Below are 14261 nucleotides of genomic sequence, written 5' to 3' on the forward strand. Positions count from 1 at the left end.
TGATCAGAAATCTGTATGTATCTAAATATAGGATTTATGTTCTTCATAACTGATTATAGTATATTTTTCATATATTCATCTAATCTAAATTAAATATATAACTTAAGGACCTTACATGTGAGCCATGAGTTTTCTATTAAGTGTTAGGTAACAAAACGGTAAACTAGACAAAAAAAAAGAGAGAGAGAGAAAAAAAAAACTAATACAATCTAAAATCTAAAGAAAAGAAGCCCTCAGGTTCAGTTAGGCACACTTACCTGTAGTTTGTGAAAAAAAAATCAATAGAGCATTTTAGTTCTACACTACACTGGGGAGTGGTTGCATGCATGCTGGGACACAATGCGATTCATGTCCCTTGAATGCAGGCAAACACAGCAGAATACACATACGAGTCCAAATAAGTACTGTGTGTGTGTGTGTGTGTGTGTGTGTGTGTGTGTGTGTGTGTGTGTGTGTGTGTGTGTGTGTGTGTGTGTGTGTGTGTGTGTGTGTGTTGTAACGTGCAGTGGAGGTGAAGCCAGCCGCGGAGGTGTGCAGGTGGATAGCGAATGAGCAACAGCTTCTGACTTTCCAAAAAGTACTCATTTATTTACAATATCAAAATAAAAGTGCTACCTCTACCACACATTACTAAAGAGCACACTAGTCCGCGTACACACGGGTGCATCCATTACCGGAGGAGTGCGAAGAAGAACAAAAAGGGGGTGACACCAGTCGTGAGACAGGAGGCGCCGCCATGTGGTGATACACTGCATTACAATAGCAACTGTTACAGTGTGTGTGTGTGTGTGATGCATGATGTGATTTCATTTCCTAATTATATATAATTAGGAAATAAAATCTTTTGGGTAAAAATCAGTCAGTGTAATGTATGTGCACATATGTATACAAACAAGACACTTCACATGTTCCCTGTATTCATTATTTTTTCAGCTCCGAGATTTGCAAGCTCCTCTTCTCCGACAGTCCATTGGACCTGAAACAAAACTGCAGCTCCAGGTATGCTCTGCTACCTGAATTCGCAGGTTCTGAAACTTCATCGTCGCCTGGCTGGTAGGTCGGTGTTTATGTCAATTTCCATTAGGCGACGCTGTTGAGTCAAGCACTGGTAAAACAAGTTATCCAGCTCCACTTGATCGGTGTCAGGACTTGATCGGGGCTCATCTGGAGAAGACTTTAAGGCAACACACATCGGACACGTGTCAGTTGCATTAATCTTTTTAATTAATACTACTACAATACAGCTTTCAAAAGCAGGAAATATCATGTAGTGACTTTAAAAGAAATACCATTCATCGTTTACAGTTTTTTCTGAATGCTTAAACCCTAACTGTGATTCTTATAGCACAATTTCTAAAACTATTAATACTTATAGCAAAACCACTCACTGAGTTTGCAAAACTAAAAGCACAAACACTGCTTTGCACTCAGTTTGCCATTTTGTAACACACACCTTGCAAAATTGTGGCTATCCACAATCCACTGCACAGCACTCTTTTTGCAGAACTGTAAACACAACTCACTGCTTTACACTCAATTTCCAAATGATCAACACGCTCCTAGCAAAACTATACATATTTATGGCTATTACAGTGGGGCAAAAAAGTATTTAGTCAGCCACTGATTGTGCAAGTTCCCCCACTTAAAATGATGACAGAGGTCAGTAATTTGCACCAGAGGTACACTTCAACTGTGAGAGACAGAATGTGAAAAAAAAATCCATGAATTCACATGGTAGGATTTGTAAAGAATTTATTCGTAAATTAGGGTGGAAAATAAGTATTTGGTCACCTCAAACATGGAAAATCTCTGGCTCTCACAGACCTGTAACGTCTTCTGTAAGACGCTTTTCTGTCCCCCACTCGTTACCTGTATGAATGGCACCTGTTTGAACTCATCATCTGTATAAAAGACACCTGTCCACAGCCTCAAACAGTCAGACTCCAAACTCCGCCATGGCCAAGACCAAAGAGCTTTCGAAGGACACCAGGAAAAGTATTGTAGACCTGCACCAGACTGGGAAGAGTGAATCTACAATAGGCAAGCAGCTTGGTGTGAAAAAATCAACTGTGGGAGCAATCATCAGAAAATGGAAGACATACAAGACCACTGATAATCTCCCACGATCTGGGGCTCCACGCAAGATCTCATCCCGTGGGGTCAAAATGATCATGAGAACGGTGAGCAAAGATCCCAGAACCACACAGGGGGACCTGGTGAATGACCTGCAGAGAGCTGGGACCAAAGTAACAAAGGTCACCATCAGTAACACACTACAACGGCAGGGAATCAAATCCCGCAGTGCCAGACGTGTTCCGCTGCTGAAGCCAGTGCATGTCCAGGCCCGTCTGAAGTTTGCCAGAGAGCACATGGATGATACAGCAGAGGATTGGGAGAATGTCATGTGGTCAGATGAAACCAAAGTAGAACTTTTTGGTATAAACTCAACTCGTCGTGTTTGGAGGACGAAGAATACTGAGTTGCATCCCAAGAACACCATACCTACTGTGAAGCATGGGGGTGGAAACATCATGCTATGGGGCTGTTTTTCTGCCAAGGGGACAGGACGACTGATCCGTGTTAAGGACAGAATGAATGGGGCCATGTATCGTGAGATTTTGAGCCAAAACCTCCTTCCATCAGTGAGAACTTTGAAGATGAAACGAGGCTGGGTCTTCCAACATGACAATGATCCAAAACACACCGCCCGGGCAGCAAAGGAGTGGCTCCGTAAGAAGCATTTGAAAGTCCTGGAGTGGCCTAGCCAGTCTCCAGACCTCAACCCCATAGAAAATCTGTGGCGGGAGTTGAAAGTCCGTGTTGCTCGGCGACAGCCCCAAAACATCACTGCTCTCGAGAAGATCTGCATGGAGGAATGGGCCAAAATACCAGCTACTGTGTGTGCAAACCTATAGTAAACGTTTGACCTCTGTTATTGCCAACAAAGGTTATGTTACAAAGTATTGAGTTGTATTTTTGTTATTGACCAAATACTTTTCCACCCTGATTTACGAATAAATTCTTTACAAATCCTACCATGTGGATTCATGGATTTTTTTTCACATTCTGTCTCTCACAGTTGAAGTGTACCTCTGGTGCAAATTACTGACCTCTGTCATCATTTTAGGTGGGGGAACTTGCACAATCCGTGGCTGACTAAATACTTTTTTGCCCCACTGTATGTACACTATTTTGCCAACTGTCTGGCACACTGTCACATGTGAAAACTGTGTTAGATAAGTAGTTCACTTTGCAATCAGCCTAAGCACTATAAATAAGCTACAGCAGCGGTCCCCAACCCCGGGCCTCGGACCGGTACCGGTCCGTGAGTCGTTTGGTACCGGGCCGCGAGAGTTGAGGCTCAGGTGTGAAATGTATGGTTTTCAGGGTTTTTATCGGTTTTCAGCGTTATTTTGTTATCGTTTTTATCTTTAACTCGGTCTTCCTGGGTCTTTTCATGTGTGTTATCAATAAATCTTCTTTTTTTCGGTACCGGTACTAGTTTTATTTTGTTGTATTTTTCCGCGACACCTTAAAGGCCGGTCTGTGAAAATATTGTCGGGCATAAACCGGTCCGTGGCGCAAAAAAGGTTGGGGACCGCTGAGCTACAGGTAAGCTGTCCATGTGGAGTACAATAGAGGGAGCAAGAAGAGTGAGAATTAGAGGAGGCTGAGGAAGAGGGCGTGGAGGTGAAGAAGTAGGACGAAGAGGACGACAAGGACAAGGAGGTGAAGTTAGAGGAAGAGGACAAGTAGAAGCAAGAGGAGGACGAGGAGGGGGAGGAGGAAGGGTAAGAAGAGTAAGAAATATAATTACTGATGACATCACAGCTACAATAGTGGACCATGTAATCAACCATGGAATGACCCTGAGGGAAGCTGGCCAACGGGTTCAGCCTAACTCGAGCCGCTACACTGTAGCAAGCTAGTGCATTGTGTGCTTATTACAGTTTTTTCTGAATGCTTAAACCCTAACTGTGATTCCTGTAGCACAATCTCTAAAACTATTCAGACTTATAGCAAAACCACTCACTGAGTTTGCAAAACGAAAAGCACAAAAACTGCTTTGCACTCAGTTTGCAATTTTGTAACACACACTTTGCAAAACTGTAGGCACAATTCACTGCACAACACTCAATTACCAAATTTCCAACACACTCCTAGCAAAAGTATACACATGTATGGCTATCATTAACACTAATTTGCCAACTGTCTGGCACACTTTCACATGTGAAAACTTTTTTAGATAATTAGTTCACTTTGCAATCAGCCTAAGCACTATAATACAGGTAAGCTGTGTGTGCGGAGTGCAATGGAGGGAGCAGAAAGAGTGAGAAGTAGAGGAGGCCGAGGAAGAGGACGTGGAGGTGAAGAAGTATAGGATGAAGAGGACGACAAGGACAAGGAGGAGCAAGAGGAAGACGAGGAGGGGGGGGAGGAAGATGAGGAGGGGGGAGAGGAAGGGTAGGAAGAGTAAGAAATAGAATTGCTGATGACATCAGAGCTACAATAGTGGACCATGTAATCAACTCCACGGTTGATTACATGGTCCTAACTCCAACCGTGGAGTTAGGCTGGACCCGTTGGCCAGCTACGGCCAACGGGTCCAGCCTAACTCGAGCCGCTACACTGTAGCAAGTACCATAAGGACATCTTGAAATGAGAATCGGTTAGTACCGTCACTTCGCACAAAGATTTGTAGCACTGCCATATGCCAATGAGAAACACACCAATACCATTGATGTAAAAATACTGAAATTGTTACTTTACAGAACTGCTAGATGACCAGATGCTGGGGGCAGAGGAAGCATGTTCACTGCAGACCAAGTAACCCATATAGTCATTATGGCGATTGCAAATAATCCTATACTTGGAAATAAACACTTGTGTTTGTTTTGATGTGTTTGAATAAACACCAGTACTTGAAGTTTGGATCCCTCTATGCTTATGGATTTATGACAGAAGTATGAGCTCAAACTGACATAGCCTACCTTGTGCACAGAGAAAGCAAAAGCCAGATGTGTTTTGTATTCATACCATCAGTGTGCAGTTGGCGCATTGTGTGCTTAGTAAATGATGCATGGCTTGTGTGTACTGTTTGATACGGAAACACCATTTTTACGAAGGTGTGAAGAGTTAATCTAGCTGTGTTTGCTTTTGCAAGAGAACTACAATGTTTTGATTATTGGGTGACAGGTTTTCTTATTTGTGTGAAGAGTTTTGCAAAATTAGCCAATAGTTACAAAAAATGTGCTTAAGCAATCAGAAAAAACTGTAATGTGATGGCTTGTGTTAACTGTTGGATACGAAAATACCATTTTTACAAAGGTGTGGAGAGTTAAGCAAGGGTTATTCGCTTTTACAAGAAAACTACAATGTTTTGCTGATTGGGTGAAAAGTTTTCTTATTTGTGTGTAGAGTTTTGCAAAAATAGCCAAAGGTGACACTCTAACTTCCGTGTCGCTTGGCTGGCTGGTTGTTATGAGAGAATAACTTAAAAATACAATAACTTATATAATATACGCATATTATAACTTATTTCCCCCACTACTTTTCTCCCTGAAATGGATGTATTGCTTCTTTATAATTTAATTACCCACTTCCCGCATACAGCTGGCCACCAGGAAGGCAACAATGCAATGCCGACAGATCTAACGAGCGGCTGATTGTAGCTCGCGAGGTTGGTGATTTGATCTCCGCCTGCTCCAGTCTGGATGCCACGTGTCTGAATGTTAAATAGAGAAGCACTTATGAATAGAAAAAAAGTGTTTGTAAGGGTGAATGTGGCATGTTTTATATAGCACTTTGAGTGCAGGTAGAGTAGTAATAACCATGTAAGACCCAGTCCATAACAAGTAAAATGAAGGGAAAAAAGTATAATATAATAATATAAAAGTCCTCTGTGAACCAAAACGCACTCTCTTGTTGTCTCTTGTTAACTGTTTTTAAATTTTACTAATTCAGGAAGTAGATTCTTCTTTTTCAAGGAACCAATAAATTATTCTTTTTTATTTATTTATTAATTATCATTTCTAGCTTCTAACACATCTACTGTACTTCTTGGAGGGTGCAGGAGAGCAAGAGCAAGAGATGTCTTGCAGAAATCGCGGAATGGAGGGGACATTATTGTGAATTATCACTGTTCAAACCAGAGGTTTCACACACTGTGACAAGTGTGCATCCAGGTGGCCGGTACCACAGAAAGCGAATGCTAAAGTGTTTTCTGCCATTTATACTTATGATCTATACTGATACCTCTGACTGGATATCGATCAGTGACTGTAAAACAGTTTAGATATCCTGTAGCCTAATAATAATCAACACGTTCTCACTCCCGAGGCGTAATATTTTACGCTAGGTGAAATCGTCAACATGTTACGCTTCCGGGCATCCAACACGTTCCTAAATGACGAGATCAGAAAAATGAGGAAACATGAGAACCGTTTTGGAATCTGTCTACACATATTCGTTAATTTTCCTCAACTCGCTTAAGTCTGATCCTAACAGCCATAATAACACAATCATATATTTTGTATTTAAGTTTTTATTTAGTTCTTATGCTGCGATAAGCGTTGTTTTGGTAAGTACGACTCTCGATCCAAATAACATCTGTAACATTAGATAAACTGATGTTACTATAAAATGATATCCTGTTATTCCGGTTAAATTGTGATGGTATCTTAGGCTGATGCGTTTGGCATAAGCATAATAAGAACACTGAATAATGTGCTGAGTTAGTAGTAGTATTAACTCAAAGTTCTTCCCAGAGTTTATTCTCCCTGTTTGTTAAAATAACACTGTACTCTATTACAGAAGACTTTAATTATTGTCGTCAAATGTCATACAAAGTAAATATATTAGATTTTAACTTTTTGATTTTGTTTTCCCCATGTACTGTATTACAACCGCTACTAGTACTACTGTTTCTAAAACTAAAGTAGTATGAATAATGATAATAATGTATTATTTAGTTTCTTACCTTGTTTCGACTATGCCTATAAAGGGTTTGGTCCGATAATAAATACAGTGATACAAGGATACACAGTTGCCCATTTTTATCTTAATTTCTTGTCTGTTTATATTTATTCAAATTCATCAGAAAAAAATATGATATGGAAAACAAAAATGAATGTTTACTCCAGTTATACATTACAGTTTTTTCTGATTAAGCACATTTTACGCGCCAGAGATCCCTTAGCTACACCGTGTTTGTTTCTATTTAGCACACCTTCCCGAGTGCCCTCCTCTCTCTGAATTAATTTATCCCAGCCCTTCTTCTGCTACGTCTATTCATTATCTAAATCTTTTCTTTCCTTTTCCCCCACTTTTCTCATTTTCTAATTTCTCTCGATCCTACAGGTTCACTCTTCCATACCGTGTTCTTGTGGGCCGCTGTCCCTCCACCAGGCTGTCCCATCCAGTGATACTGCTTTTTCTACGGCTAAATTCGACCAGAACAGAATGACATGTTATTTCTTTATGTTATATCCGTTCTCCACTCCTCGTCCCTCTTCCTCTTCTCTTATGTAATTAAGCAGCCGTCGTATGTAGCAGTCATTCATTCTCACTGGAAGTCAAGGTCTGCGTTTGTAGTGAAGGAGGACCTCTCTGGTTGTAGTTTTAGATGCCCAAGTCACACTCCTGGAGCCGACTACAGTCCAGACTACAGTCCAGAAGCGGACCCGCGGCAAACGTGAGAACAATGCATGACGAGGAATGTGTTGTGCGACTACCTGCGCTGCCGGTTTGCCTCGCGAGTGATGTGTGCAGATGAGGGCGCCATGAGATCGCTTTTGATGGTATACTGCAAAAAATAAAATAAAAATATAATAAAAAGGTAAATATCCCATAGCTCATCCGGCAATAGCTCATCCAAAAAAAAAACTGTTGGTGTGTGTGTGTGTGTGTGTGTGTGTGTGTGTGTGTGTGTGTGTGTGTGTGTGTGTGTGTGTGTGTGTGTGTGTGTATCTATAGGCCTATGTATACATATATGTAAATTTAGAAACACACACACAAAACCTCCAAGATGGATGAAACAGGCATGACAGAGAATAGCTTAAAAAGGGGACAAAACAAAAAAGGAATGTCCAACTTTTATGAAAACTGACATTTCTGATCAACCAGTTCAGTATGAAAACATTGTAGTTAACTTTAAAATTCTTGTGAAATTGACTGCAAGCTGCTCCGGAGGTTGCCTTCATCACTTCACAGTCGCAGAGATATGTGACCTGAAACTTTCGATGGATCTGAATGAAAACGCCAGGTTGCTGTAATCAGAAAGAGAAAGAGATTGGTAGTCTAAACAAATTGCCTAGGGTCCACCAAACATTTTTCTCCAGGGATCTTTAACTTGTTAATCCTGCCATGATCTCACCTGACGGCACGGGACGCTGTAGCTCTCTCCTGCCATTGATACCGGCTCGTCATCTTTATGCACAATCTAGAGACGTTATCGTAACGGATATTGAAGATGGATTGCTAGAGAACACCGGTGATTTGATTTCCGAGGTGGCTACGATGAGGGCCGAGGACGGTCCATTACACAGTTGATACATATTGTTAACTGTACACAAACCTTCAGTGTGCTCTATAGCGAAGGGTTTTAGAGGGAGAGGCATGCAAAGGGCAGCCAATGACAGTTTCGGGCATGCCACGCCCAAAGCGCTCGGAAGTTCTGACGTAATTTTCTTATATATTATTAAATAATCTGCAGGCTTCATTAAATGTTTTTGCCATATTTTCATATTTCACCGTCGCTTCAAACAAGAATCGTGTTTCACCGCTTATAAGCGGGCAGGAGACTGAGGCGAAGTCGCCCTGACTGTCAAGCTGCATCCAATTACTGTTGCAGCCCGTAGTGGAATTTCCCCACGGAATACAAGTGTCTAAGCTTGTGTAGCAGCATGGGTCTTCTTTTAAGCTGGAAACATGGCACACACAAACACCCACACACACATTTCAGTAAATGCTGACATTTCTTTTTTACCAAAAAGAAATGTCAGCATTTATTGTCCACAGATTTTGTAGATGGTGTTTTTAGAACCCTACAAAAAGACTCCACTAATCAAACAAAACATTAAGAGCAAGTACTTGACGAGAATGGGAAGGGAAAACTCTATTTTAACAGGAAGAAACCTCTGGCAGAACAAGGCTCAGGGAGGTGCAGCCATCTGCCACAACAGTTGGGGGTGAGGGGAAGAAGACAGACCAAAACCACACTGTGTAAGAAAGCCAGAGATTAATAATAACTAATGATTAAATGCAGTGTGATGTAGAAAAATTTATCAAAACTTACAGAATTGCCAATAATTCATAAAAACAATAATATACAACATTCAGAATTCATTGATATCAATCACTCCATCAGCTTAAAATATACATTTTGCTACTGCAAACACAGACATGCAGTGGTTACTTGAAGCAAGTCTTGCTAAGGCAAAAGTATTGTTTTTCTCCTAATATAAACATTTTCTTTCTATATATATCCATCTACCTCACAGCTCTGTTGCTGTCAAACTGTGCTGGCACATCTACAGCATTATGTGCTACATCTGCTATTTACAGCAAATGACAAGTATGTGCATGTCATGTCCTTAAGAAACAGGGAAAACAATCCAGCAAAGAATGAACCAGGACCTGGAAGGGATGATGTCAAGAAGCCATTCTTAAGGCAGATAAACAGATAAAGCTGGTTTGAGGCTGCATTTAAATAGTAGTGTTGGGAATCTTGTAAAGTGTAATCATATTATGAATGTCGAAAAGTGCCATCAGATTTTGATACACCATGCAATGCCATCTAGGGAATGGCTGGTTGGCACAGGTTAATTTCTTAGCATGATAATCATCCCAAACATACTGCCAGTGCAGTACAATTATATAATTATTGCAGTAAAGTTGTAGCTGAATAGAAAACCAAACAATGGAACACTATCATTCTCATCATTAATGAAGCAGTGTAGGATCATGCTTGACAGAGAACAGCACAAAAGGTAGCCAACGTACAAAGAAGAAATCCAATAGTTCTGGAGAAGCAACTTAAAAAAATTACAATAAAGCTCTAGATCAATAAATACACATGGTCATACCAAATATTAACCTTAAATCTAGTTCAAATTGTATATGTTCTACTTTCATTTATATTTGCATCTCTCACCCCAACTAGTTCTCATTATTCTACTAAATATACAGAAATGAGATATGGCTCCAAACTTCAATGATTATACAGCATATATCTTAATGACTTTAAAAACAAGAAGTGGGTGTACACGTTTGAAAAATAGCATCACCATTCCTGAAGAATCTCTTTGATTTCTGTATTTCTATTTCCATGATGAGCATCGGTAATAAATATAGATTCTCAGACATTTTGTTGCTTGATTTTTTTCTGTCTACAGCAAATGACTTAACAACAGTTGTTCTATAAATGTTGACATATATGATCCTAAAAAAGGACACCCAGACTGTGCTTCATATTAACTTTGTACTAAGCTAAGCCTATAATTGTGTTTTTATCATAGCCAATATAGGCCAGCTGGACTCAAATGCTGGACTTGGAATCTCAAAGTTCAGTTTTATTTCCAGTGAAGTCAGCAACAACACACTGCAAAATGAGGGAAGCAGTGATCAAAGGGTCCATGGAGAAAAAGAGTCTAAACATCCAGTTATACACAAGAAACTCCTCTCAACTCGGGTTAGGCTCACCCAACACCAGAGAAAAGAATCCAGGAATCTGTGTAGAAGAGACAAATGGTCAGTATCCAGAAAAAAAACAGGAGCAAGATAAGTCAAAGGAGCTTGCAAAGAAAAGCGTCTGGACTTCTTTAAGTTGCTTGAAGATGTTTCACCTCTCATCCGAGAAGCTTCTTCAGTTCTAAGGTCAAATGGTGGAGAGTCCCAGATATAAACCTGGTGGGAGTAACCCCCCACAGAGGGACAAAAGGACCCCCTGATGATCCTCTAATCTCCTGACACCCAGTTTCACACCTTGGCTCAGGCGATTAGAGGATCATCAGGGGGTCCTGATATCTGGGACTCTCCACCATTTGACCTTAGAACTGAAGAAGCTTCTCGGATGAGAGGTGAAACGTCTTCAAGCAACTTAAAGAAGTCCAGATGCTTTTCTTTGCAAGCTCCTTTGACTACGATGACCTGGATGACTGAGAACCTTCACAGACAGGAGCAAGATAACAACACAGTGAACCAGTTTCACTAACTGTATAGCTTACCAGTGCACCAAAGACTGACTGCCAGCCATTATATTACAGTTTTTTCTGATGGCTTTAACCCTAACTGTGATTCTTATAGCACAATTCCTAAAACTATTAATACTTATAGCAAAACCACTCACTGAGTTTGCAAAACTAAAAGCACAAACACTGCTTTGCACTCAGTTTGCCATTTTGTAACACACTTTGCAAAACTGTAGGCACAATTCACTGTTCAACACTCTTTTTGCAGAACTTTAAACACAACTCACTGCTTACACTCAATTACCAAATTTCCAACACACTCCTAGCAAAATTATACACATGTATGGCTATCATTAACACTATTTTGCCAACTGTTTGGCACACTTTCACATGTGAAAACTGTTTTAGATAATTAGTCCACTTTGCAATCAGCCTAAGCACTATAAACAGGCCACAGGTAAGCTGTCTATGTGGAGTACAATGGAAGGAGCAGGAAGAGTGAGAAGAGTGAGAATCAGAGGAGGCCGAGGGAGAGGACGTGGAGGTGAAGAAGCAAGAGGGTTAGAGGAAGTTAGAGGAAGAGGACAAGGAGGAGCAAGAAGAGGACGAGGAGGGGAAAGAGGAAGGGTAAGAAGAGTAAGAAACAGAATAACTGATGACATCAGAGCTACAATAGTAGACCATGTCATCAACCATCGGATGACCCTGAGGGAAGCTGGCCAACGGGTTCAGCCTAAACTGAGCCACTACACTGTGGCAAGCATCATTAGGACATTTCGAAATGAGAATCGGTAAGTACTTTGTAGCACTGCCAGAGAAACACAACAGTACCATACATGCAAAAATACTGAAATTGTTACTTTACAGAATTGCTAGACATCCAGATGTTGGGGGCAGAGGCAGAATGTTCACTCCAGAGCAAGAGACCCATATAATGAACATGGTGATTGCCAATAATGCAATAAGAATGCGCGAAATACAGCAGCGCATAATTGATAATGACACCATCTTTAAAAATATACACAGTGCAAGCATTTCTGCACTAAGTCGTGTACTTGCGCGCCACAGAATAAGAATGAAGCAAATTTACAGAGTTCCCTTCGAGAGAAACACAGAACGTGTAAAGCAACTGCGATATGACTATGTGCAGGTAAGCTAGTGTCATTGGTTCTGAATTTGGAAGTGCATACTGTAGTGCTGTGCATGGGCCTGATGTGTTGCATTTGTTTTGTCTTGTCCAGAGAGTGATGGAACTAGAAGCAGATGCAATGGGACATGAGCTACTTTTTGTAGATGAGGCCAGTTTTAACCTCAGTAAAACCAGGAGACGTGGCAGGAACATTATTGGACACCGTGCCATCATCAATGTCCCAGGACAACGTGGTGGTAACATAACCATGTGTTATATAAGCCAAAATGGTGTTGTTCACCATCATGCAACCATAGGCCCATACAACACTACACACATTATTGCATTCCTGGACACCTTGCATGACATGCTCACTGTTCAGAGACCAGAGCAGACCCAATATATCATCATATGGGACAATGTTAGTTTCCATAGGGCTGCTTTGGTCCGCAACTGGTTTACAGACCACCCATCCTTCATGGCACTCAACCTCCCTCCATACTCTCCATTCTTAAATCCCATCGAGGAGTTCTTCTCTGCCTGGCGCTGGAAAGTGTACGACCGTCATCCTCATCAACAGGTAGCCCTTTTACAGGCAATGGAGGAGGCATGTGGAGATATTGACCAGGCATCATGTCAGGCCTGGATATGGCATTCAAGGAGATATTTTCCCCGGTGCCTTGGACTGCGATGTGGACAAAATTTTGTGGCCGGACCCAGAAAGACGACATGATGTAGGCTGATTGTCTTTTTTTTTCCTTTTTTTTTGTGAAATTCCTATTTTGTGTTCTGACTTTGTCTTGGTTTTGATGAGTGTGAATAAACACCAATACTTGAAGTTTGGATGTTTACATGACAATATGACAAAAGTGTGACCTCAAATTGACATCTGTACACAGAGAAAGCAAAAGCCAGATGTGTTTTGTATTCATACCATCAGTTTGCAGTTGGCGCATTGTGTGCTTAGTAAATGATAGCTTGTGTGTACTGTTTGATACGAAAACACCATTTTTACGAAGGTATGAAGAGTTACAGTTTTTTACAGCCGCTAGGACACATTTCACAATACTTAGGTCACTTTTGCAAAACTCTTCACACAATTCTCCTAACTGACCTTCAGCTTGGCAAAGCAGTTCATTTCACATTCAAAATGCACTACAACTACCAAAACACTTTATTCAGGTCTCAAATAAACTCATTCTTCCAGAACACTAGCAAAGGTTGACAGCTGACAAACACACTTTGTCACCCACAAAACAATGACCTAAAAAACATTAACAACATGTAGCATTACACAGTGTTTTCTTGTGTAAAACAAGGACACATCTCTGTTTATAATTTCAATATATGTTACTGGAATGAATCAGACATCATGCAGAATTTGTTACAGTTTTTACCGAATGCCTAAACACTAACTGTGAATCCTGTAGCACAATTTCTAAAACTAGTCAGACTTATAGCAAAACCACTCACTGAGTGTGCAAAACTAAAAGCACAAAAACTGCTTTGCACTCAGTTTGCAATTTTGTAACACACACTTTGCAAGACTGTAGGCACAATTCACTGCACAACACTCAATTTCCAAATTTCCAACACACTCCTAGCAAAAGTATACACATGTATGGCTATCATTAACACTAATTTGCCAACTGTCTGGCACACTTTCACATGTGAAAACTTTCTTAGATAATTCGTTCACTTTGCAATCAGCCTAAGCACTATAATACAGGTAAGCTGTGTGTGCGGAGTACAATGGTGGGAGCAGAAAGAGTGAGAAGTAGAGGAGGCCGAGGAAGAGGACGTGGAGGTGAAGAAGTAGGATGAAGAGGACGACAAGGACAAGGAGGAGCAAGAGGAAGACGAGGAGGGGGCAGAGGAAGCATGTTCACTGCAGACCACGTAACCCATATAGTCATTATGGCGATTGCAAATAATCCTATACT

General features: G+C 40.8%; 1 protein-coding gene, 1 long non-coding RNA gene and 1 pseudogene across 5 annotated transcripts; 2 read left to right on the plus strand and 1 right to left on the minus strand.

Moving 5' to 3' along the window:
• Positions 1-362: 362 nt before the first annotated feature.
• Positions 363-10889, minus strand: LOC146670953 (uncharacterized). Of its 3 annotated transcripts, none has more exons than XM_085403100.1 (6): positions 8375-10889; positions 8151-8267; positions 7734-7804; positions 7376-7441; positions 5597-5725; positions 363-1174 (listed from the first exon to the last, which is right to left on the minus strand). In XM_085403100.1, exons 1-6 carry the CDS (start codon positions 8408-8410, stop codon positions 1099-1101), a joined length of 495 nt encoding a protein of 164 aa, XP_085259226.1. In that variant the 5' UTR covers positions 8411-10889; the 3' UTR covers positions 363-1098. The 3 variants fall into 3 exon arrangements, with proteins under 3 accessions (XP_085259226.1, XP_085259225.1, XP_085259227.1); XM_085403099.1 differs by having other exon boundaries at positions 8109-8267; XM_085403101.1 differs by lacking the exon at positions 5597-5725 and having other exon boundaries at positions 8109-8267; positions 8375-10888.
• On the plus strand, positions 874-8018 carry LOC146670954 (uncharacterized). Its single transcript, XR_014911391.1, has 2 exons — positions 874-999; positions 7360-8018. It is a non-coding gene; the product is annotated as an uncharacterized LOC146670954 (long non-coding RNA).
• A 149-nt stretch (positions 10890-11038) lies between the features above and the next one.
• On the plus strand, positions 11039-13048 carry LOC146670955 (uncharacterized; annotated as a pseudogene). Its single transcript, XR_014911579.1, has 2 exons — positions 11039-12339; positions 12431-13048. The product of XR_014911579.1 is annotated as an uncharacterized LOC146670955 (transcript).
• The last annotated feature ends 1213 nt before the right edge of the window (positions 13049-14261 follow it).

This window comes from Rhamphochromis longiceps, linkage group LG4 (assembly GCF_057381845.1).
Source record: "Rhamphochromis longiceps isolate RC_006_pf linkage group LG4, R_longiceps_female_GT1.1, whole genome shotgun sequence".
NCBI classification, from domain to species: Eukaryota; Metazoa; Chordata; class Actinopteri; order Cichliformes; family Cichlidae; genus Rhamphochromis; species Rhamphochromis longiceps.

Coding starts and splice junctions, on each gene's coding strand:
- LOC146670953 (XM_085403099.1), bottom strand. CDS start 8,410: ATGGCAGGAGAGAGCTACAGCGTCCCGTGCCGTCAG. Junction 8,268..8,374: donor ACAGCGTCCCGTGCCGTCAG/GTGAGATCATGG, acceptor TTCTGATTACAG/CAACCTGGCGTTTTCATTCA. Junction 1,175..5,596: donor CAGCTGTATGCGGGAAGTGG/GTAATTAAATTA, acceptor GTTGCCTTAAAG/TCTTCTCCAGATGAGCCCCG.